The 22729-nt window shown below is 39.6% G+C and overlaps 1 protein-coding gene across 1 annotated transcript; it reads left to right on the top strand.

Moving 5' to 3' along the window:
• The first annotated feature begins 237 nt into the window (after positions 1 to 237).
• LOC139948183 (golgin subfamily A member 2-like) lies at positions 238 to 22700 on the top strand. Its single transcript, XM_071946245.1, is given in 25 exon segments — positions 238 to 289; positions 907 to 1170; positions 1566 to 1621; positions 2288 to 2351; positions 4337 to 4411; positions 4919 to 4999; positions 5405 to 5443; positions 5620 to 5776; positions 5939 to 6045; positions 6677 to 6735; positions 6925 to 6985; positions 7290 to 7460; positions 8077 to 8184; positions 10078 to 10165; positions 10778 to 10893; positions 11260 to 11478; positions 12534 to 12647; positions 13710 to 13868; positions 14359 to 14499; positions 15264 to 15399; positions 16615 to 16797; positions 16967 to 17076; positions 17588 to 17636; positions 17639 to 17803; positions 18378 to 22700. Coding segments are annotated over 25 exon segments (3027 nt in total). The 5' UTR covers positions 238 to 241; the 3' UTR covers positions 18635 to 22700.
• The last annotated feature ends 29 nt before the right edge of the window (positions 22701 to 22729 follow it).

Here is a 22729-nt window from a genome sequence, read left to right as displayed (position 1 = left end):
ATTTAGTTTTTGACAAGGTTGTCGTTGAAGTGTAATTGATTTAGGAAAATATAACTTATTATTTTAAATGATTATTTCTTTTTTTGCAAGGAAAAATCAAAAGATATCCAACTTGTTGATTATTAATGTCATAACAGACATTAAAATACTCCATTGGTAGTCATAAAACAGTCGTCGAGTGCTAAGGAAACTAATTTGTAAAATTCTAGTAGCTGAAGAGTCTGTTTGTTACGTTTCAAAGATGGCGGATGAAAATCGTGAAAAGAAGCTGGCCGCTGCTAGAAAAAAGGTAGTTTTTGTTCTTTATTTTCACTTTCCGAATACATTTTGTGACAATTTAAAGAGTTGTATATTGCCAAGTCTTTGGGTAGTATTTGAACTAATTTTTAGTTCTGTGTGCAATTTGAAACGTCTGTAAGTAAACACCTAAACTAAGGGGGTGAAAAAGAGTGGGATGGTCACGGTGCAAAATTACCCGTACCGTGTGTTCACTAAATGACAGAACTACCGGTGTCTGTGTGTACGGTGCAATAGGTTCCACGTCACATGCCGTATGTCTCACTCATCCCATGGGGATCGTGGTGAAATTGTTTCATGAAAATGTGTATTTTGTATTATGTGTGTTTATTTAATGTTAAGTGTTCAAAGCGAGGGTAACATTTTTAAAAGGGGAAGTAAAGTGTTAATTAACTAGTTTACAGGGACGTTTACAGAATTGAGTTGAGGGCCTATTTTATTATTAATAAAATTAGAAATGTTTGTTGTTGTTAAACTTCAATATTTAATGTTGAAAGGCTAAACAAAAGTAAACAAATACATAAATTAAATAAATAAATATATTAAAGAATAACATAGTGATCAAAACTGGTTCCGGGTCGTGAACTGTTTTACTGTTTTCTCCACCAGCTACAAAGATTCCAACAGAAAAAGACTCCTTCAAACTCTCCCGTTCCCACCAAGAACAGAAGAATCGATCCCTCAAATTCTACGCCGTCCACCCCTAAGACAAACAGCCAACCCAGTACCCAGTCAGCACCCACTCCACCCAGCGGTGGGTTACCCAGCCAGGAGGGACGGAGGAACCCCTTTGCCTCTGACAACCCATCTCATAATAGTAATCAGCAAAATGCTCATACAAGAAATTCAGATCACCCAAGTCCTGTGAACAGAGTAAGTATTTCAAAAATAATAATGTAGGAATTTCCGTGCCAATGTCAGTCCGGAACTTCATCTTTGAGAGAGCAAAGCCATTTACGTACAGCCACAATCAAGGATACATTTTTTGTGACAAAGACACCAACTCTTTGCAGACCTATTGAACAAATTCAAGCACGTCTGATTCATAAAAACACCATCCTGGCTTGTATAGTAAATTCTTAAGCGGATTTTTAAATTTCATAAAAATGTTTATCCTTTGAGCTAAAATTTAATTTTATCAATCATTGCATGAACCCATCCTTACTCCAGTTGTTCAACTGTTGTTCAATAATTTAATTGGTTATGACAAAATCTTGAATACAAATTTAAATAGTTGTAATTGTATATTGTTTCTGTATTTTCTCCAGCTCAATAATAGTTATCAGTCAAACAGTCCAGCATCTTTCAAGTCTACTGATGCAAGGTAGGTAGTATAACACATGGTTCTCCCTATCCGGGTTTTAAAATAAAAGGAAGGAGGAGGGGCTTTTTATTTATGTTTTTTTATTTTCAAGATTTAGAAAAAAGGAAGGAAGAGGACCCTTTTTTTTAATTACTGTCCGACACATTTTTAAAGTAAAGTATTTTCTTGATGAGACCGTTAAAATACATCCCTTTTTTCCATTAAAAAAAATAACACACTTAATTTTTTTTTTTAATCATAAAAAAGACAAAAGGGAGGAGGTGGCCTCTAAAAAGGAAGCGGGCGCGGGGACGCTAAACATGATTCTTTTTTTACTTGGCCAAATATGCATACAAAAACGCACAACATTTGATTAGATAGCCTCTGGGGTAGGTTTGGTAATATCGTCAAAGACCAGTCATTCTCACCTGGTGTATCCCAACATGCATTAAATAATAAATCTCTGAACAGTTTTGCTCAATTGGTCATCGAAGTATCAAGATAATAAAGAAAGCAAAACGACTTTTTGCAAAAATTTGTATGCTTTTGTGGTTCAGAGGAGTGCAAAGAAAAAATCAATTTTAATAATTTAAGGAGAGTGGATTTTAACTCTCCTCATAATTTTTTAGGTGACTTTGACTTAATGGATTGTAACTCTATGACTGTTTGTTTCTTCTTTTACGTCAGATCTTTGTCTTCCACTGAGAGTTTACGGCAGCTGTCCATGCAAGTCAATGGGCTCGTCTCTGAGGTAAGTCAATAGTCAACCCTCCTACTGTCTGACTAACTGTATCATCCACTGTGGTTTTGAATGGTAGAAAATAACGTCCGTCGTTATCGGTTTTTTCCCATAACCGATATATCGAAAATTAAATATCGAGTATACTCGATATATCGAGTATTTCCCGCGCGCAAGATGAAGCCTAAAAACAGCACTTGGTATACTCATGTTTGTAGTTGAAAAATCTCAAATTGCGTAGTCCCGCGCCCCGATTTTTTTGGTTTTACAACAAAGTATGATCACCGCTATCGCTGGCTTGGCCAATCGGTGAACGCTCACCACAATTCTCGATTCGTGATTGGCCATGATTGACCGTCTCAAAATGACACAGAGCCTTTGTGAGTTGCGTGACCCGCCGACATTAAGGTGTCAGTTGCCTATGCATTGAGTATAAGTGTCAATCAAGTTGTCCGACGGGCACGCGGGCGGGCGGCTTTGAGTTGAGATCTTCGGTAGGATGTGGAAAAAAAAATTGGTGGACAGGCCCGCTGTTGTGGAGAGTGAAGTGTGTTAGGGGAGCGCGGCGCTTCAAACTTTGTCAACACTAAATGAATTAGTTACTAAACTTTTTGAGAGTCTAATGCCCTTCAAAATAACGACAATTCACGGCAATATTGTTAGATACATAATAAATGTCCGCTGGTATGTTACACTACCTTTACGGTTGAAAATGGTTGAGATAATCATCCAAAAAAATCACGAGAAAGTCCCGCAAAACACAGACCTACCACTCCGCGCTCACAATATACAACGCAAGCAGCATGATGCAGTCACATAGTCTCCAATAAAGGCTCGTAGCACTTAGCAGTCTATAGTAAAGGCATTAAAATTGAATGCGAGAAAGCCCTCTATTGTCGAAATAACGCAGTGCATCACGCGATACCGCCTTGAAAAAAGACTGCACATGTCTGTGCATGCTTGGGCAAACGGGTTTTCCCCCCGAATCGCAATAACCACACACGCTGGTGTGCACGCTTAAACCGTACAACAGCAAAGTCTTCGCTGGTACGCACGCAATAGCCGCCGACAGCGTGGTCTGCGAAGCATATAGTTCCTCGGAAGTGTAAGCTTGTTTACGAAAACAACAACGTGTAGGCTTTATTTGACCAAAATGACGCCATTATGATACCTTGGATTGATAGAAAGATTATTTTACTGTATAACGTAAGATTGTTTTCTTCCTTGTTTTGTTATGTCTTGTTGATTCGGGGAAGTTTTTGCGGGGTATTTTTGCAAACCAGCGGTGGTTTCTTGTGAGGTTTTACCGTGCGCTCGCCGCGGAGTTGTGAACTTCTGCGACGGGCCAGCGGCTGATGGCGAAAACACAAAGAACAAGCAGACATACTTGGTTGTAAAACGTATTTTATTTAATAGAGCAACTCAAAATGATGAAATTACATAACGACGACGGCTTTTCTAATACTCAAACACAGATTTCTTTTAAATTATCAGACACTCTTTTGGTATTTTCGATATCATTTAGGAACATCGAATTTTTCAAAACATCGAAATTTTTCGATATATCGAAAATCCGATATGATATGATTATAAAAGTGACATCGGCGATTTCGATGTCAAAAAAATATCGAGTTTTTGAGTATTTTCGATATATCGACGGACGTTAGTAGAAAACTATTCCAGCCTGCAATAATATAATTGCATGTGGTGAATCCGTCATCACAGTACAATGTCAACCCTCCTACTATGTGACCATTCAATATGTTTTTATTATATATAACCATTCCAATTGTTTTTTTATTATTATCATCCACCGTGGTTTTGAATTTGTATAACTGTGCCAGCCTTTAATAAAAACAATGTGGTAAAAGCATTTATGATTTCATAACTAAACATGCATGACTTTCATGTGGTGAATGCACACATTGTACACAGTCAATTTTCTGACCACTGTTATCTGACATCTACTCCGTTTTTGTCTTGTATCTATTTTCAAGTCTGACTTCTTAAATGGAGATGGTAATGATTCATCAGTTGATGCCGGTAATAGATCAGGATTTAACCAACTAGAGGTAAGAACATTGTTGTAAGGTAAAATATTGTTATTATTGGTTTATTCACACCATATTGTAGCCCGAAGGCTGAATTGCACAGTGGTTACAGTTGGTAAAAAAACACCAATACACAGAAGGAAATTTTTAAAAATTACACAGTCAAATGCCAAAATAACAACCTGGAACAAATTTTGTAAAGCTGCAAAAAAATAGTTTTGAAAGCACAAAAGATTTTTTGCTAACCAGAATAAGGTTACCAGGCAAAACAAACATTCCACATTCTGGCATGTCATAGGTTTTTTTTCTTCTTGTTTTTATGATGTGTAAGTATTCCTCAATACTTAACACTATTGAAAGAGATTTATCAGACTGAAGCTCAACATTTGTATAAAAACACGTTACTTGTGAATTCATGAGTGTTAAGTTAGTGGCCCAATGCTATAACCAATGGCCTCAGGCATGCAGTCCAGTGACCAGTCTGTTCATGTTTTTACTTTTATTTTTTCGTTTTTTTAACATTTTCAGACAAGGAATCAGGAGTTAGCAGCTAATCTAGATGAGCATGTCCAGTCTAATAAAGAACTTCACTTACACAATGAGGAACTGGTAAGTCTCTATGCAGGCAACCAAAAATTTGTTTGACTTAAGTTATAGGTCCCGTGTGTTCACCTCCCCCTCCCGCGACGTGACAAATTTCAGTCTTTTTCAAAAAATTTCAGAATCTAATCCCTGGATATTGCGCTATATAACAAGTACATTGGGTGCGTTCGTTTATCTTCCCTGGGTCATCCCCGGTGTGTGGCGTGTTTTTTTTCCAGGACGAACGTGGGTAATTATCTGCACACGTTCGTCCTGGGAAAAAGAAACGTCACACACCGGGGTCGACCCAGGGAAGCTAAACGAACGCACCCATTATATTAGTTTGGCTGTTCTCGTTCTAGCAGAAAGGTTATCCAACATTCACTGTGCTTTGATTTTCCAGTTTTTATCACAACTATTTTTTGTTTTCAGAGAAGTCACTGTGAGAGATTACAAGATCAGCTCCAAAAGGTAAAATAATGACCACTTTGACACACCCATAATTATGAAAACTGTATAATGTTATTATTATGTGCGTTTAGCAAAGTCTGAGCAAGATTTAAAATGGCACTTTTCTGTAAAAAATATCTTGGGTGGCACAATGCTTATACACAAATATTTTCCATTGAAATAATTTTCGTTATTAGGAACGAAGAGAATCAGATCAGCGATTATTTAAAGAGCAGAGTGCCCTCAAGGAGCAGTTACAGGTCCACATTCAGACCATCGGAATCCTCGTATCGGAGAAGACTGACCTCCAGACCTCCGTGTCTCAAAGTCAACAGAGTCTCAAACAGAGAGCAGGTCAGTAGCATTGCTTCACCTAGTTTTCAAACTGTTACCTTGTTTGGCTTACTGAGGAGCCAGGATTTTTTGGAACCCCCTGTATTTGTGGTTTTTTTCTAGGGTTGCTCCGCTGGACTTCAGGTGTTTTAGTAATTTTCCATTTTCCATTTTGTATTTCAGCGGAAGCAGACAATTTATCTAGTCGACTTCAAGCGTCACGACAAAGAGTCGCCGAGCTAGAGCGATCTCTAGCTAGTGCAACATCATCAAGTCAACAATTTAAAAAGGTAAGGACTGACCCTACACCTAAGGAATAGGGTGAATTTTAGTTTCCCTTAAGGTTTATCACCTGAAATTTGAAATGTGAAGTCGCATCTCCTGTGATACCGCTTCCCCAGTTGTATCGAAACTTGGGTGTGACCCCTGGCTGTATGGCAGTTTAAAGGAACACGTTGCCTTGGATCGGTTGAGTTGGTCTATGAAAAGCGTGTGTAACCATTTGTTGTAAAATGCATATGGTTAGAAAGATATTTTAAAAATAGAATACAGTGATCAACACAAATATGCCCCGAAATTGCGTGGTTTTCCTTTTACTTTGGGGACCAACACGGTCGGCCATTTATGGGAGTCCAAAATTTGACTCCCATAAATGGCCGACAGTGTTAGTCGACGAGGTCAAAGGAAAACCATGCAATTTCGAGTGATACTTATGTGGATCATTATATTCTACTTTTAAAATATCTTTCTAATCATATGCATTTTATGACAAATGGTTACAAATCCTTTTCGAAGACCAACTCGACCGATCCAAGGCAACGTGTTCCTTTAAGGTTGAAGTGACATTGGTTAGTCAATTTGGGAAGTTCTAGTTTTGTCTCATTTTTAATGCTGCCTTATTCATGTTTTTATTTTTTACAGACCAGTGCTGTGCTCGATAAAGACAAGGACGCCCTCAAGTTAGACGTTTATAAGTTACAGTAAGTTTGTGTTGTGCTTTGCTTCTGCTGTCAACCAAGCCACTCAAAAATGTAATTAAAATTGAAACAATTAATTAACAAAACAAACAGTGTAGCCACTGAGGAACAGCTGCACAATTATCCATTGAGCTTACATTGAAAATGGGAATTATTTGTTAACATTTCATTTTACTTTCATCCTTTGTGCAGAAAAGCTAATGAGGAACTAACGCAGCGGAACTCGGAGACTAGCAGCCAACTCAAAACAAAGGTATGTTTTCTCTTCTTTACTTAATTTGTGTCAAGATCAAGATTCAAACTCACACTTTGATGACCCAATTATCATAATATAGTGTGATGCTCTAGACCACTCTGCCATGACACGCTATGTCGCTATTTACTCCTGGGCGATGAGAAGCACCTGTAGTTAAGTCTCTTGCCCATGAACCAGGATTTGAACCTGTCAGAACTTAAGTTCGACGCTCTAGACCATGACAAACTATCACAATCTATACAGCGTTTGTAACAATAATTTCCTCCTAGTAAAACAAAATTTGTTTTCTCCGAATGTCCAGACCTCTGAGTACTCGCAGCTTCAACATTTTGCGCAGGATTTAAACGATCGTCTGAATGCAGCCGAGCTCCGTGCCAATCAACTATCCAATCAGGGGACTCAACAGGATACCCATAATGCCTTGCTAAAAACACAGGAGGAGAAAGCCAATCTTGAGAGTAAATTAGCCCAGGTCAGTTGTCAAAGGTTTCTGTCTAAATCATGCAGAGAAAATTTACCCAAGTTTAAAAAGAACCTGAGATCTCCATTTAAGGTTGGGACATACTCTGGTAATAACTGTTGAACAACTTACCACAACGCTTTACATAAGTAGCCAGCCGTTGATTTCACCAAACTCTTCCTAACTTAGGATCAGTCATAGGACTTATGATAAGTTAAGTTCTGTATCCGTAGACGTTAGGATGCATTAAACCCATTCAAATTTAGGACGAGTTACCCATCCTAACTCGAGATAGGATTAATTCTAGCGTTTTGTGAAAAAGGCTGCTGGTCAATGTGCCAATAACATTTCTTTACTGTTACTCCCTGTGAAGTATATAGCCTCCAGGCTGCCGTCCAACCCAAGATCAACCCAAGCATTCTTTAAGCATGTGTTTGTGCATACAGGCTTTCTGACATTGGGCCCTGGTCATAGGGCCAATAACATTTCTGCAATCTTTCTCAGCTCCCTGGGGAGTATACAGCCTCGGGCTGCCGTGACACTCCAAAGGCTTTTTCAAACCCAATATCAACCTCTACCCTCCCTTGCAGGCACCCATTTAACAATTTGATATACTTTATCTTGACAGTATAACGAATCATTCCACAAGCTGACTGCAGAGAGGGAGCAGCTCGCACAGCAGTTTCAACAACACACTGAGCATTATCAGAAACAGGCCCAAGAACTTGCCCTACAGGTATCCCAGTTCTTTATCATATAGCCTTGTAAAATTTGAATCAAGTCTTCATTATAGGCTGTGATGGATTCCATACAGGACTCTATATGCTAGACAATGAGTACCAAACAGAGTTTAGGGTATTGACTTGTATAATAGATGTTAAATTTGCATCGGGGATAAAGAATATTAATTTTTTTTTTTTTTTTTTTTTTTTTTTTTTGGTTTTTACCCATACACCGATGTGTGTTAGCACTGTATACTCAGTACTTTCCCGAGTCCTGTGAAAAGCTATATCACAGGCATGTTACTCGGGTGGGATTCGAACCCACGACCCTTGCAATTCTAGAGCAGTGTCTTACCAACTAGACTACCAAGGTTGCCCGGCAGCTAGAGGCAGTTCGAATCCTATGTTTTGGCAGCGGGTACCGCAACGATATAATAGATGTTAAATTTGCATCGGGGATAAAGAATATTAATTTTTTTTTTTTTTTTTTTTTGGTTTTTACCCATACACCGATGTGTGTTAGCACTGTATACTCAGTACTTTCCCGAGTCCTGTGAAAAAATATCACAGGCATGTTACTCGGGTGGGATTCGAACCCACGACCCTTGCAATTCTAGAGCAGTGTCTTACCAACTAGACTACCGAGGTTGCCCGGCAGCTAGAGGCAGTTCGAATCCTATGTTTTGGCAGCGGGTACCGCAACGATATAATAGATGTTAAATTTGCATCGGGGATAAAGAATATTAATTTTTTTTTTTTTTTTTTTTTTTTTTTTTTTTTTTTTGGTTTTTACCCATACACCGATGTGTGTTAGCACTGTATACTCAGTACTTTCCCAAGTCCTGTGAAAAAATATCACAGGCATGTTACTCGGGTGGGATTCGAACCCACGACCCTTGCAATTCTAGAGCAGTGTCTTACCAACTAGACTACCGAGGTTGCCCGGCAGCTAGAGGCAGTTCGAATCCTATGTTTTGGCAGCGGGTACCGCAACGATATAATAGATGTTAAATTTGCATCGGGGATAAAGAATATTAATTTTCTTTTTTTTTTTTTTTTTTTTTTTTTTTTTTTTTTTACCCATACACCGATGTGTGTTAGCACTGTATACTCAGTACTTTCCCGAGTCCTGTGAAAAAATATCACAGGCATGTTACTCGGGTGGGATTCGAACCCACGACCCTTGCAATTCTAGAGCAGTGTCTTACCAACTAGACTACCGAGGTTGCCCGGCAGCTAGAGGCAGTTCGAATCCTATGTTTTGGCAGCGGGTACCGCAACGATATAATAGATGTTAAATTTGCATCGGGGATAAAGAATATTAATTTTCTTTTTTTTTTTTTTTTTTTTTTTTTTTTTTTGGTTTTTACCCATACACCGATGTGTGTTAGCACTGTATACTCAGTACTTTCCCGAGTCCTGTGAAAAAATATCACAGGCATGTTACTCGGGTGGGATTCGAACCCACGACCCTTGCAATTCTAGAGCAGTGTCTTACCAACTAGACTACCGAGGTTGCCCGGCAGCTAGAGGCAGTTCGAATCCTATGTTTTGGCAGTGGGTACCGCAACGGTTAGGGGGTATTGACTTGGTTTTGCAAAGATGGGTATTTTGTACAGAAAATCAGGTTGACGATAAACTTTGTTGTTTACGTGTGACTTCTTCTTATTGTGTCCACACACTAGATGTTGTGTTTCAGCCATAACTGAACACAGATCCAAGCAATATCATTGTACTCTACAAGATCCTCAGTTCTGCATTCTTGCTCCAGTAGGGGCCATCTCAGGAGGTGATCCATAATTTGTGGCTCTTGCCCACGTATGCAAGTCACGTCTTCAGAGTCCAGATATCCCAATTTCTTGAGAGACCCATTTGACTTAACATTCTTTGTTTCATTTCTATATCAGATTATATCCCAATCAGAAGAAAAGGAAACACTTATTCAAAATCTGGCCGATCTTCGGCAAGAAATCACAGCAATGGAAAGTGCAAAAGGTGAGTTTCTAAAACCCAAGCCTAGGACTTGATTTCATTTCAGAATAGCATTATGGGAAAGCTCCATGCAAACAAAAAGACTAATATGAAACATCCTTCTTATTTGCCAACTAACACCTGTTATATCCATGTAATTCCTTTTCCAAACAGTGGACTTAATTGGACCATGAACAAACCAGGGGCCAATTTCATAGAGCTGCTTAAGCAAAACAAAATGCTTAAGCACGAAAATAGCTCGCTTATTTTACACATTTTACTGACCAAAATGTCATGCCATATACATTGCTTGTGACTGATATTTAGCCGTTGTTTACTTAGCATAACAATTGAGTGGAGTCTTGGCCGGTATACTGATTTTACTAAGCAAGGATTTCTTTGCTTAAGCGAAATTTTGTGCTTAAGCAGCTCTATGCAATTGGGCCCAGAAGTGCTGGCTACTGCCCCATGCAGATTAAGTGCTAATACATTAAGTTAAATGAACCAAGCAGTTCAATGTCAATGCACCTACTCTGTGAGAAGGCAGTACTTTGGAAGAAACTGGAGGAGTACCTACTTCACTTTGTTTCTTGTTTTTAAACTGTTTTGACGTGTTCATTTTTTCCACATCCACAGCTGCAGAGTCAGAGCGAGGAGATCTCGTTAACAAGGAAGAGGTTGAGAAACTCCAAGTGAGGATTGAACAGCTTGAAGCGGAGAGGCAGACAATACATGGGCAATATCAACAACAGGTGGGTAGTTTTCTGTCAATAACTTAGCTTTCAGACAAGGGCCAAAAACAATAATAATAATAATAATAATAGTAATAATTAAACAGTAATTATACAGCGCAATATGAAATGGCATTCCTCAAAGCGCTTAAGAGTAAAATGAAAAGCATTACAAGAAAACAAAAAACTTATATATTCCCCATTTAAAGCCCAAAACAAGTAATTTGAAAATTAGGCCAGACCAGCTGTTACCTAAATGTAACCATTAAAAACACTACGAACAACGAAAGGATCTGAAACTAAAATACTCTATGCACTGAAAAGTTGAAAAGTTAAAATTACAATAGATGGTCGGTTTTATACTTTTTTCCCTTGTAATTTTCTTAGGTGAGTGATAATTCCCAGCTCAGCCGCCTCTACCAGGAGAAGGAGGACCGGATCGAGGAGTTGGAACGTCAGCTAGCACGTCTTGAAGAGGACAGCACAGACAGAGGGAGACTCTTAGAGAGCATCCAGGGAGATAAGGCCACCATCAGCCGAGCCCTAGCTCAGAATAAGACGCTGAAACTACAGCTGGAGGAGCTGCAAGCTGCTTACGTCAAAATGGTGAGATCAGGGCACATAGAGTTATATATAAAAACTAGAGGGTGCACTGGTGATGCTAGTTGCACAAACGCGACGGGACTGCAATATAAAACACACGTTAGAGTTTGTGTTTATTGAACGCTACGTGATGCTGGTTTTTTTTTTCAACTTAGAAAATGGCTGCACAAACACACGCTAAGCAATGCCTGTTTTGTCTACTTAGAAAATGGCTGCCTGCGCGCATGCCGGCTCGCATTTTATAGGTCAGTGCGCCCTCTAGTTCTTATATGCCAGGGCCCAATTTCATAGAGATGCTCAAGCAGAATATTTTGCTCAAAAAATGTTTGCATATCAGAAATGAGCGGGATACCAGTCACAAATTGTACATTTTGGCTGTTAAAGACACTGGACACTATTGGTAATTGTCGAAGACCAGTAATCTCACTTGGTGTATCTCAACATATGCATCAAATACCAATCTTGTGAAAATTTGAGCTCAATCGATCGTCGAAGTTGCGAGATAATAAGGAAAGAAAAAAACACCCTTGTCAGGCGAAGTTATGTGCATTCAGATGCTTGATTTCGAGACCTCAAATTCTAAATCTGAGGTCTCAAAATCAAAATCGTGGAAATGTGTGTTTTTTTCTCGAAAACTACTCCACTTCGGAGGGAGCCAATTCTCACAATGTTTTATACTACCGACCTCTCCCCATTACTTGTTACCAAGTAAGGGATTTATGCTAATAAATATTTTGAGTAATTACCAATGGTCTCCACTGCCTTTAACCTTACTCTGGTAAGCATAAGGTTGTTGTGTTAAAGCTACTCTTGTGGCTAAAGCAGATCTATTGAATTGGGCCCTGCGCGTAGTGAGAGACCTCTTGTGGCGTGTCATGGCTAAGCTGTTAAAAAGCATTGGCGTCGAGCTCTAAGCCAAATTCATAAAGCTGCTTTTATAGAGTGTCATTTTGGTTGGATCTGCTTGGGTCCTTTTATTGTCAATTTTATAAAGTTGTAAAATTCAACTATGTCTAAGCATGATTGTTTTTCTTTTACCACCTTCTTTTCCGTCTCAGACCAATGATAATATGGAGATGTTATCAGGCCTGAAGTCGGAGCAGCACGTCAGCCAGGAGTTGGCAAACAGGCTGGGTCAGCAGGAGGACGAACTCAGAGAAGTCCGACAACAGGTAAGAAAGATCTTCTTGTTTCCTGTAGGACTCCATAGCACTTTAAGTGAACAGTGAACAGTGCTTATCTGGGCCAAGTTACATAGAGCCGATTTCAAGGGGTCAATTCACAACAAACTTGCCTTGTTGTGTCACTTCTCTGCTTAACACCAAACAGCCAACAAATTTATCTTGGCTTTGCAGTAAAGTAATTGTTGTGAAAAAAGTAGTTCTGATAATGGGTGCTTCACTGGACAGATAAATTGATTAACTTTTTTAAAAATTTGAACCTTGGTTAAATAAAAATTGCTGTGTTCTTGCACGAATGTCATATCTCACTTCAACTATTTCAAATTTACAATCCAACTTGGTTATAAATGCAATGTTGATATACAGGTCCTTCAGTGTGCGAGATATAAAGATGTTAGTAGATCAACAGAACAATGTAATAATGTATATTAGCTTTGCGGTAACACCATGTGTGTATCTACTTGCCAGGTAGAGTTTGTTCTTAGAGAACTGTCTTGTTTAATTCTACTACCGCAGAGTAGATTGTTCGGGTGTTAGGAAGACTTCTCAGTTCTGAAAAGAACTGTCCTGCTTTTTAACTATTACCAGGGCGGATGGACTCCTGACGATGACTAGAGCAAGCTAGTCGAAACGTTGAGACCAATTCAGAACTGACTCCGCGGCAGTACAGTTAATTACGATCCTATAAGCTAAAGTAGTAGTCCAGTCTATTTCTATACCATCCGCCCTGGTAATAGTTAAAAAGCAGGACAGTTCTTTTCAGAACTGAGAAGTCTCCCGTACCTCCGATTTTCTACTCCGCGGCAGTAGAATAAAGCAAGACAGTTCTCTATTGAACAACTCTACCTGGCAAGTAGATACACACATGGTGTTACCGCAAACCAAATATACATTGATACCTCACCATGCAATGTCTCAAATCCTATATAAATATTCTTTATCCCCGATGCAAATTTGACACTCTTACAAATGTATTCAGCTCCCTCTGCATGTAAGTGGTGAAAATATTTATTGATTGCTTGTTTTGGGTTTTTTTTTTTCTTCGTTATGTAGTTACATTCCAAGGAGAGTGAGTGTGATGTGCTGAAGACCCAGAGTTACACATTGAACAAGCAATTAATGCAGCAAGCAACCATGGCAGACAGGGTACAACACTACGAAGCACAGAGTCATGTACATGAAACACTAAACAAAGACCTGACTGCTTCACAGGTAAGAGTAATAACTAGATAAATGTATCTTTGTATAGGATGACCGGATGACGTGGAGAAGCAGTCGGTGTAGAGTTAGTGTAACAGCAAAATTTGTACTTGGGATTTGAAGCACTGCATGGTGGGGTAGCAATGTATATTTGGTTTGCGGTGACACTTGTCAGGTAGATTGTTTTCTCATGTAAATTTGTCTTGCTACATATTCTACAGTAACTACCTACCGCGGAATAGTTTTTTATAGAAGACTTCTCTTCTAATAACTCACTCAGAAACAGTGAAGTTAATATTAAGAAGTCCCCTCGTTCCACTTAACGTAAATAGTAGTATTGGCCGATTTCCTACCTTCCGCCCAGGTAGCAGTAAAAAAGCAGGACAATTCTCTTTTTTTACAATCGAGACGATTCCGAATTCCGAAAATCTACTCTGTGGTAGTAGAGAAGTCTACCCAATTCTGAAAAATATCTAATTTGTGCTTTCTCTGATTTATCAAGATGAGACTACGAGATTTGGCAGAAGAGAACAGTCAGCTGAGGGTGAGAATTGCCAACTTGGAGAGCTACCGGCCGGAGTCGACAACAGCCTCCGTAAACATCACTACAGAGGATGGTCAGGTAGTGGCTAGAGATGATATGGTAAGACTGACCTCAAACATGTCCTACACAAACGTTCTCCACTCCGTCTGTGTTATGTTCTAGACTGGTCATGAATTACCGGCCATTCATAAATACCTCGGACAGTTTGGCTATTCCTATTGGTGAGAGCGCGTCACATGGGTGTGTATAAACTTTTGTTTATGACCAGTAAAAAGTGTTGAAACAGAGGCATGACATGCAAGCTGCACCTGTGCTTATAAGAGAGTTTCTTCATTCCTATTAGTCGAGAGCAACGACCGGGACAGTTGTGCCACATTACGCGTGGCGTGCACAGCATTCCCTTATAAGGAGTTGTTTCGTCTCGGTAAAATTATCAAGAACCAAGCCTCGTTGGGTTTAAACCACTAGTTGAAAACCTCTTCATCACACATTGATTCCCTTATTAATAACACTGAATAGGCTGGTCGGGTTCTGGCTAGAGATGACATGGTAAGCCTAACCCGCAAACTGACCTTACACTGACCCTCTTCCCAGCCGCTAAATAGTGTTTTTAGAAAAGTCAGAATCCACCAGAGCCCACCATGAACCCATTTCTCCCTTCACAACTCTGTAACTGACAAGGCTACGGGTGAACCCATAACTGAACAATAAGTGTCTGCTCTTAAACTGCCAACGCTACTGAATGATGTCACTCGATCTACGTGCCATACCCTACCTCTGATGTTTCTGATCAGCAGAGTGTGGGTTTGGGTCCCAGTCTAGACACTTGTGTCCTCATTATCAAATCATCTTTTTCCTTTCAGGTGGACTCGTTGTCTGCCGCCATCAGACAACTTGAGATGGAAAGGGACCAACTAACGACATCATTCCACGAGCAGCAAGCTCAACATCACGTCCTCCTAGCTCAGATGGATGATATACGCATGCAGCAGGGTCAAGGTACATAGGTCATAGGTCACCTGGAGGTCACGGGTCAGAATTTGCTGAACCACAAGCCTCTTTATTTTTTGTAAGAAGTGTTTGAAATAACTCTGCAAATTTTGGTGGGGGTCGATCAGTCGTTATGAATGACACTGAATGCATTTGAACACCTTGTATACTTATGTATCTCTTGGATAGAACTGCGCTTAAGAGCACCGAGTTCAAACTCTGGTGTTTTTGATCAGCAGAGTGTGGGTTCGAATTACCAGCCGTGACACTTGTGTACTTAAGCAAGACAAAGCCGTTGGTCCCATGTGTTGTGTAACGCATGTAAAAGAACGCATGTAAAAGAACCCAGTGTGTGCACTTGTCGAAAAGAGGAGGGGGTTCGCCCCAGTGTTCCTGGCTGTGGCTGCTGTATGCGCTGTAGCACCATGTAAACCATTACATGGTGTGGTAAGGATTCGGTCTCATAATTTCAAAATCATCGTCCCACTCGACTTGCAGTAAAATGATTGGCGCTTTGAAGCCCTTGGAAAAGGTGTCTTATAAATACGTTTATCTTCAAGTACGCGCTTATCATCCAATCAGATTGGCAGAATGGAGTGGTGATAAAAACCTATATTGCACGGCTAATATCACCACCATGCGTCTTGTGTGTTCTATGTCACGCGCCAAGTTTGCTTGAAGATAAATACGTTATCACACGCGCGCTCGTGGAAATACGGAAAATATAGCGCGTCTGCGTCCCATATCCAACTCGGCCTTCGGCCTCGCTGGATATGGGACGCAGAAGCGTTATATTTTTCCGTATTCCACTCGCGCTTGTGTGATAACTTATATTATTATTACTAGTCAGTGAGGTCATGTAAACACTCATGCACCACAGTGCAGTTACACGTAGGCCCTGTGGTACCATGGATCCATGTGGTAGTGCATTTGGTTGTAGGGCTGTAGAATATAAGAACAAGTGTTATTATAGTGAGTCCCTGGTCGGGCAGCTGTTGCAATCAGCAGCAGAATGCATTGGTGGGGCGGCTCTACGTCGTCCTCCCCCCCCCCCCCCACCTGAGGGATCAAGAGGAGGATGATGATGGTGTTATTATAGTCTCCTTTTGATTTTCCTGATTTGATTTTCATATCATGTGACATACTTATTCCCAACCAATAAAAATACAGAATCCAAGCAAGACAGTTGATCATTATAAATAAGTTTTGTTGTTGTTTGTGCAGAGCCAGCAGTTCTTCAAGAAGTCCAGTTTGTCTCCAAGGAGCATTTTGAGACATTACAGACGGCGATGGATATGCTGCAAGACCGCTTCGCTGCCGTCATGAGAGAAAAGGCTGACCTTAGTGAGAGGTGTCAAGACCTAGAGCACATCAACCTCCAGCTCTCTGGTGAAACAGAAACCATAGGTCAGTAGGAGCAGTGGGCGGGGCTTGTTTGCGCAAGATACAACCTTTATTTCAGAATCGTTCTCTGACCTTGTTTCACTGACACAACGATATTAGCATCTATTAAATATTTAAGTAGATGTTATTATTGATGTTGAGTCTCATTAAATGGTTTGATTTGATTGTTCAGGAGAGTACATCAGTCTTTACCACAGCCAGCGAGATATGATGAAGAGGAGACAAGATGAGAGAGAACGCTTCGTCGCAACACTGGCCAAAGATAAAGATGAATGCAGGTATGTGGATTTTATATCCCCCATTTCTTATTAGAAATGTAGATTTCGGAATGCGGGCGACTATTAAAGCCCGGTTCATACTTCCTGCGAATGTGAATGCGATACGAATGTTGACGTGACAATTTCGCAACGAATTTTTTGCAGCAGTTCAACTTTGTTCAGCTCACTTGCGAATATCGCTGCGAAAGGAAGGTTGTGACGTCAAATTTGCTTTGCATTCGCATTGGCAGGAAGTATGAACCGGCTTTTAGTTCTGTAAAGAACTGCTGTGCTTCTTAAGTTGCAAATCTTCACAGCAAAGTACATCAATATTAGTTTTGGTTGTTACCCATACACCGATGTATGTCAGCACTCTATACTCAGTACTTTCCCGAGTCCTGTGAACAAATGTCACAGGCATATTACTCGGCTGGGATTCGAACCCACTTTTTAGAATTCTGTAAAAAAGAACTAGGAAAAGAATAGTGTTACCTCAAACTGAGTTGTTACATATTGTTTGTTCGGTTCCGTTCCAGCAAAAGTTGAACCAGCTTCAGAATCTCATGATGCAACTCATCCAAGAGAAGAACCTCACCAGTTACCATCCTACCTTGGCTCACCGTCCTTCCCTGGAGGGGCTAACCTTGTCAACAACTCCCCCCGCTCACCGTTTGGTAAACACCCAAATGGACATCACAGCCATAGAAAGCAACAGAAACTCAGTGGCAGTGTGGACAGTACCAGTTTTGAAGGTGGGTGTTTTATGATATTTTTGTTATGGAGGGGACACATTTAGTAATCTGGGCCAATTTTATTGAGCTTCTTAGCACAAAAAGATGTAAAACAGTTCGCTACAAACAAAGTGCAATTCCTCAAATCGTCAGTCTGTTAAATACCTTTTAATATAGTTATGTGTGTATATATAATAATTGTGCCTACTGGTTTTTTTTACCAATGTATTTTTGCCAATGTATATATAATAATAATTTTTATTTGATGTAATTTTCTTTGTTAACTTCTACTTGATGTAATTGTTTAAACATATTATGATGTTGACATGTGCAATTCAGTTTTTTAACTGCGAGTCATGTTTGAATTGAATTGAATTGAATTGAAAAAGGAGTTTAGCACAGCTTATTTATGCTTACCAGAGTGTGGTCTCATAATTCATAATTCAAACGTAGTCCCACATGCCTTTGCAGGAAAAGACTGTACACATTAAGCATGACTGAGTGACAGATTTGCACACTAGAAGCCATTTTTTTTTTTATTTTTTTTTTTAACTCAATGCTTATAATAAACAACTACGTTTCTTTCTTTCCCAAGATGAGAGTGACGATTGGCCGTCCAGTAGCAGTGACGACAGCTGTGAGGAGGTGACAATCGGTGAGCACTACCAAACCGCCATGGATGACAACTCACCACAAAACAACACGGTGCCCGCCACGACGGACCACACGGCCCATCAGATCATGGAGCTCTTGGAGCAAATCGGAGGATCCCACATTATCGATCGGGGGACAATTCTTGACCGGGACTTTGCACCGTGTAAATGCTGTAGTGGAACTCTTGTGGATGTTTGATTCTGATATCCACACCATTGAACTACATGTGGATGTCTGACATTGATTGGGAAAGCTTTCTCAACTTGGAGTCGCTGAAGTGGAATGGCTGATTTGGACTACTTGTGAATGTTAAGTTACATCCACACATCCATACCTGTTAGCGTGTGAACTTTGTGTGGATGTCTGACACTGATTGGGAAACCTTTCTCAATGTGGAGTTTGCTGAAGTGGAGTATGTGTGGATGATTTCAACCATTGGTGGATGTGTGATGTATCTGCATACTCAATTGATATGGCATTTATGAAAACAACTTGTGGATTTGTGGATCATTTGAACCATTTGTGGATTTATAATTGATGTATATCCACAGACTTGATTGATGTGGTGGCATTTTATGAAAACATCATCTGACGCTTTGTGGATCATTTAAACCATTGCTGGATATGTGAGGTTATTGGTCTTGTAACCACGTCAGCATGGAGGAGGTCGAAATGTCACCACATAATCAACGGAACAGATCAGTCTCAGATTTTTGTTCTTCGGCGATATTTCTGCTGAACTCTTTCTTTTTTTGCAATCCTATGAAACGGATGTCTAGAAAAGTCTGACAATTGGTAGAGGCTTTTACTTGGTGTTGCGATCTACTTAGACTATTATGATTCCAACCAACAAGAACATTTGGGATGGAAAAGACCATTAAAATTCATAGGAGTTATCTTTTAATCTTCAATGTTATCTCAAATGACAACAGTCCAATTTAATGGCTCTGTTTACTATGACGCTAACGCTAGTAGACGTTTCCTGTCGCCATTGTCACTAAAACTGTGCTCTGCCTAAGTAAGCTTCAGCAGAATTACTCTTTGGAGGGAGCTGAGGTGAACGTTTGTCTCACAGGATTCCCCCCCCCCTGCACTGTCGCCATTGTCACTAAAACTGTGCTCTGCCTAAGTAGGCTTCAGCAGAATTACTCTTTGGAGGGAGCTGAGGTGAACGTTTGTCTCACAGGATTCCCCCCCCCCCCTGCATTGGGCCAAAAGCAGCAAGTCAAGCCCTACATTGTACTTACATGCGGGTTCTTACCCAAGAGTTTGTCTCTGGAGGCGACGCAGAAGAATTTTGTTCTTCTCCTGTAGCACAGTGCTTGGCAGGATGTCCTTCCGCACAACTTGTGAGTTGTTGTTTTCTTTCCACAGCGAGCAAGAGTTATTTACATGAAGTGCCTTAGGCGAAGAAGTCAACTGAAATTTCTGTGTGATCAACGAGTGTGTGTGTGTCTTAAGGAAGAGCACAAAGGGAATTATCTACGGGGGATGAATGGTAAAAGGTAAATTAGGTTGTAATTTCCACATTAAACTCATTCAAATCGGTTAACATTTTTCAAAGTAGGATTTAAAACTTTGCATGATGTGAGTACAATTTGGGCTCAATTTTATAAAGCTGCTTTAAAGGCAGTGGACACTATTGGTAATTACTCAAAATAATTATTAGCATAAAACTTTACTTGGTAATGAGTAATAGGGAGAGGTTGATGGTATAAAACATTGAGAGAAACGGCTCCCTCTGAAGTGACATAGTTTTCGAGAAAGAAGTATTTTTCCACGAATTTGATTTCGAGACCTCGAGTTTAGAATTTGAGGTCATGACATCAACCATCTAAAAGCACACAACTTCTTGTGACAAGGGTGTTTTTTCTTTCATTATTATCTCGCAACTTCGACGACCGATTGAGCTCAAATTTTCACAGGTTTGTTATTTTATGTATATGTTGAGATACACCAAGTGAGAAGACTGGTTTTTGACAATTACCAATAGTGTCCACTGTCTTTAAGCAAGTATAGCTTCTACTAGAAAGTATGCTATTTTTGTTGGTAAATTTATTCTGGTAAGAATATCGAATTTTGTTTAGCTACATTTTGTGGTCAAGCAGCTTTATTATTTTGGGCCTAGGTGAGGTTGACGGTGACGGTGACATAATGTGTAAAATCTTTAAGAAGGAGTGGTTCTAAAAGAACCAGTAGTTTGACAAGTCAACATTTTGGGGTATTATGCTCTGATCTTCGTTAGAACACCTGAAGATGATCAGAGCATCATGATGACACTGCGCGTTGTCAAACCACTGGTTCTTCTCTTTTGTTTTATTTTGTGATTGTAATTATTTAAAAATAAAATTAAAAGACTATGTATATCGAAAAGTAGAAATACTAGAAGAAAAGTCAGCTTGGCTCTAAGTCAGTCCGTTTTATTTGTTTGGTTTTTTTATGTGGTGTTTGCACAGAATGTGCCAGTGGAAAAAGAAGGGGTCTATAAAAGTGAACAATTATCAGAAGTTAAATAAAAGTGAAATACAATAGTGAAAGGAGTTTTAGGAAGTATTCAAAAATACCCCAGACAGTGTCTCTACTCCTATTGGTGGAGAGCGCGTCATGTGGGTGTGCATAAACCTTTTGTTAATGCACACTGGAGCTCTGTTTATGCACACTGAGCTGGCTTCCGCGTGTCGGGCGCCCAAGATTATCATGAGGAACGCGCAAATCATAGCTATCAGCGCGTTATCTAAGCGCACGCGAGTACACACAACACACAACCCATTGAATTTTCAATTGTTAAAGTGTCTATAACTGTATTTGTTTATGTTTTTAACAAAAGGGCATTTATGAATGGGAATAAATGAGAAGTGACTCGTTCTTCAACGTCCGTTTAAAACCTTGCAGGGTCGTTGCCGTGCGATAAACTTAAAGGACCTCGCTTTCGGCTCGGGCCTTTATCACACAGCCGCCGACCCTGCCGGCTTTAAACGTACGTTGAAGAACTTGTCGCTACCCTTTTATTAACTCATAAATCTATCAGGTTATTTTCTCGTCTCACGCAAAACGTGCTTACACCAAACTTTTTTCTTAACTCATAAATCTACATGTATCAGGTTACTCAAAATTCACATTTTCCCCCGTTAAAATTAAGTATAAATGTGTACAAACTGAAACAAAAAATTTATATTTCTTTATTATATTTGTTTGTTTTTTTGTTGTGAGGGTTAGCTGTATTAATAGTTAATTGTATTCTTAAGACCTACCAGACATCACCATCGACCGAGGTACACAATGGAAAAGCATGTGCGTTTATGCACCACCCAAAAACATGTGAGGTCTTCCTTTGACCTCATCATGGGGGCACTGTTTTGACCTTTTGAAAACAGAATAGACTTGTTCGCAAATACCCATTACGCAAGTGTAACTGTTGAATGAGGTGCATGCTGGTCTAGCTAGCGATCAAACTTGATCACTAGTTGACTTATAGCTAGACCAGCATGCACCTCATTCCAAGCCTATTGTGTGTGTTCCAAGTATTGGCGATAAGGTTAATGTAAGCATTAAGGTATAATGGTTACATCTAGGTTAGAAATCAATCAATTAGTGGTTAAAATGAGCTCAGTTAAACATAATTATGTACATTTTAGACTCATGCCACTTTTTATAATTGATAATACCGTATACATTCCAACGTTTTGCAGCCATTTTGATTGAATCGTACAGCCATGGTTTCAACTTGGCTGTGATTGGTCACCAGGCTGTTAAGACAAGCCTTTTTTTTTAAGGGCATTTTCCAAACCTAAGGTTAGGCTCCAGCTCTGGCCTGTATTTTGCACAGCATTTAAATAGCAAACAAAGCCTGGAGCTTCAGCCTAAACCAAAGTTTGGAGAAAACCCCAATAGTGGAAGCGACTTTTAACAATGGACCTCGTCATGGTTCAGCCATTTTGTTTTTTCTAAACTCTAATCATTGTTTCCAAACCGAGGCTGGAAGGGAAAGTAGTCTGGTTCCCTTTTTGCTGTGATAAAAATCAGTATTCGATATCACTGCTACACTCCGAGGCCATGACCAAGTTGGTGGCAGAGTGATAAATGTTGGTGGTATTACAAAAGGCTAACAAAATTGTGTGATATATTTTCAAGAACAAAATATCCAAACAATTATTTCTGTACATATTTTCTTTCATTGTAAATTATTAATTATTGCCAAGAAACTTGAAACTAAATAAATTCCACTTTAATAATATAGGTTAACTTGTACAAAAATAAAAGCTAACAGCAGAAGTTTAATTTAAAGAAGAATTT

The sequence above is a fragment of the Asterias amurensis genome, chromosome 15 (genome assembly GCF_032118995.1).
Source record: "Asterias amurensis chromosome 15, ASM3211899v1".
NCBI classification, from domain to species: Eukaryota; Metazoa; Echinodermata; class Asteroidea; order Forcipulatida; family Asteriidae; genus Asterias; species Asterias amurensis.
This window is presented reverse-complemented; position numbering and strand designations above follow the sequence as displayed.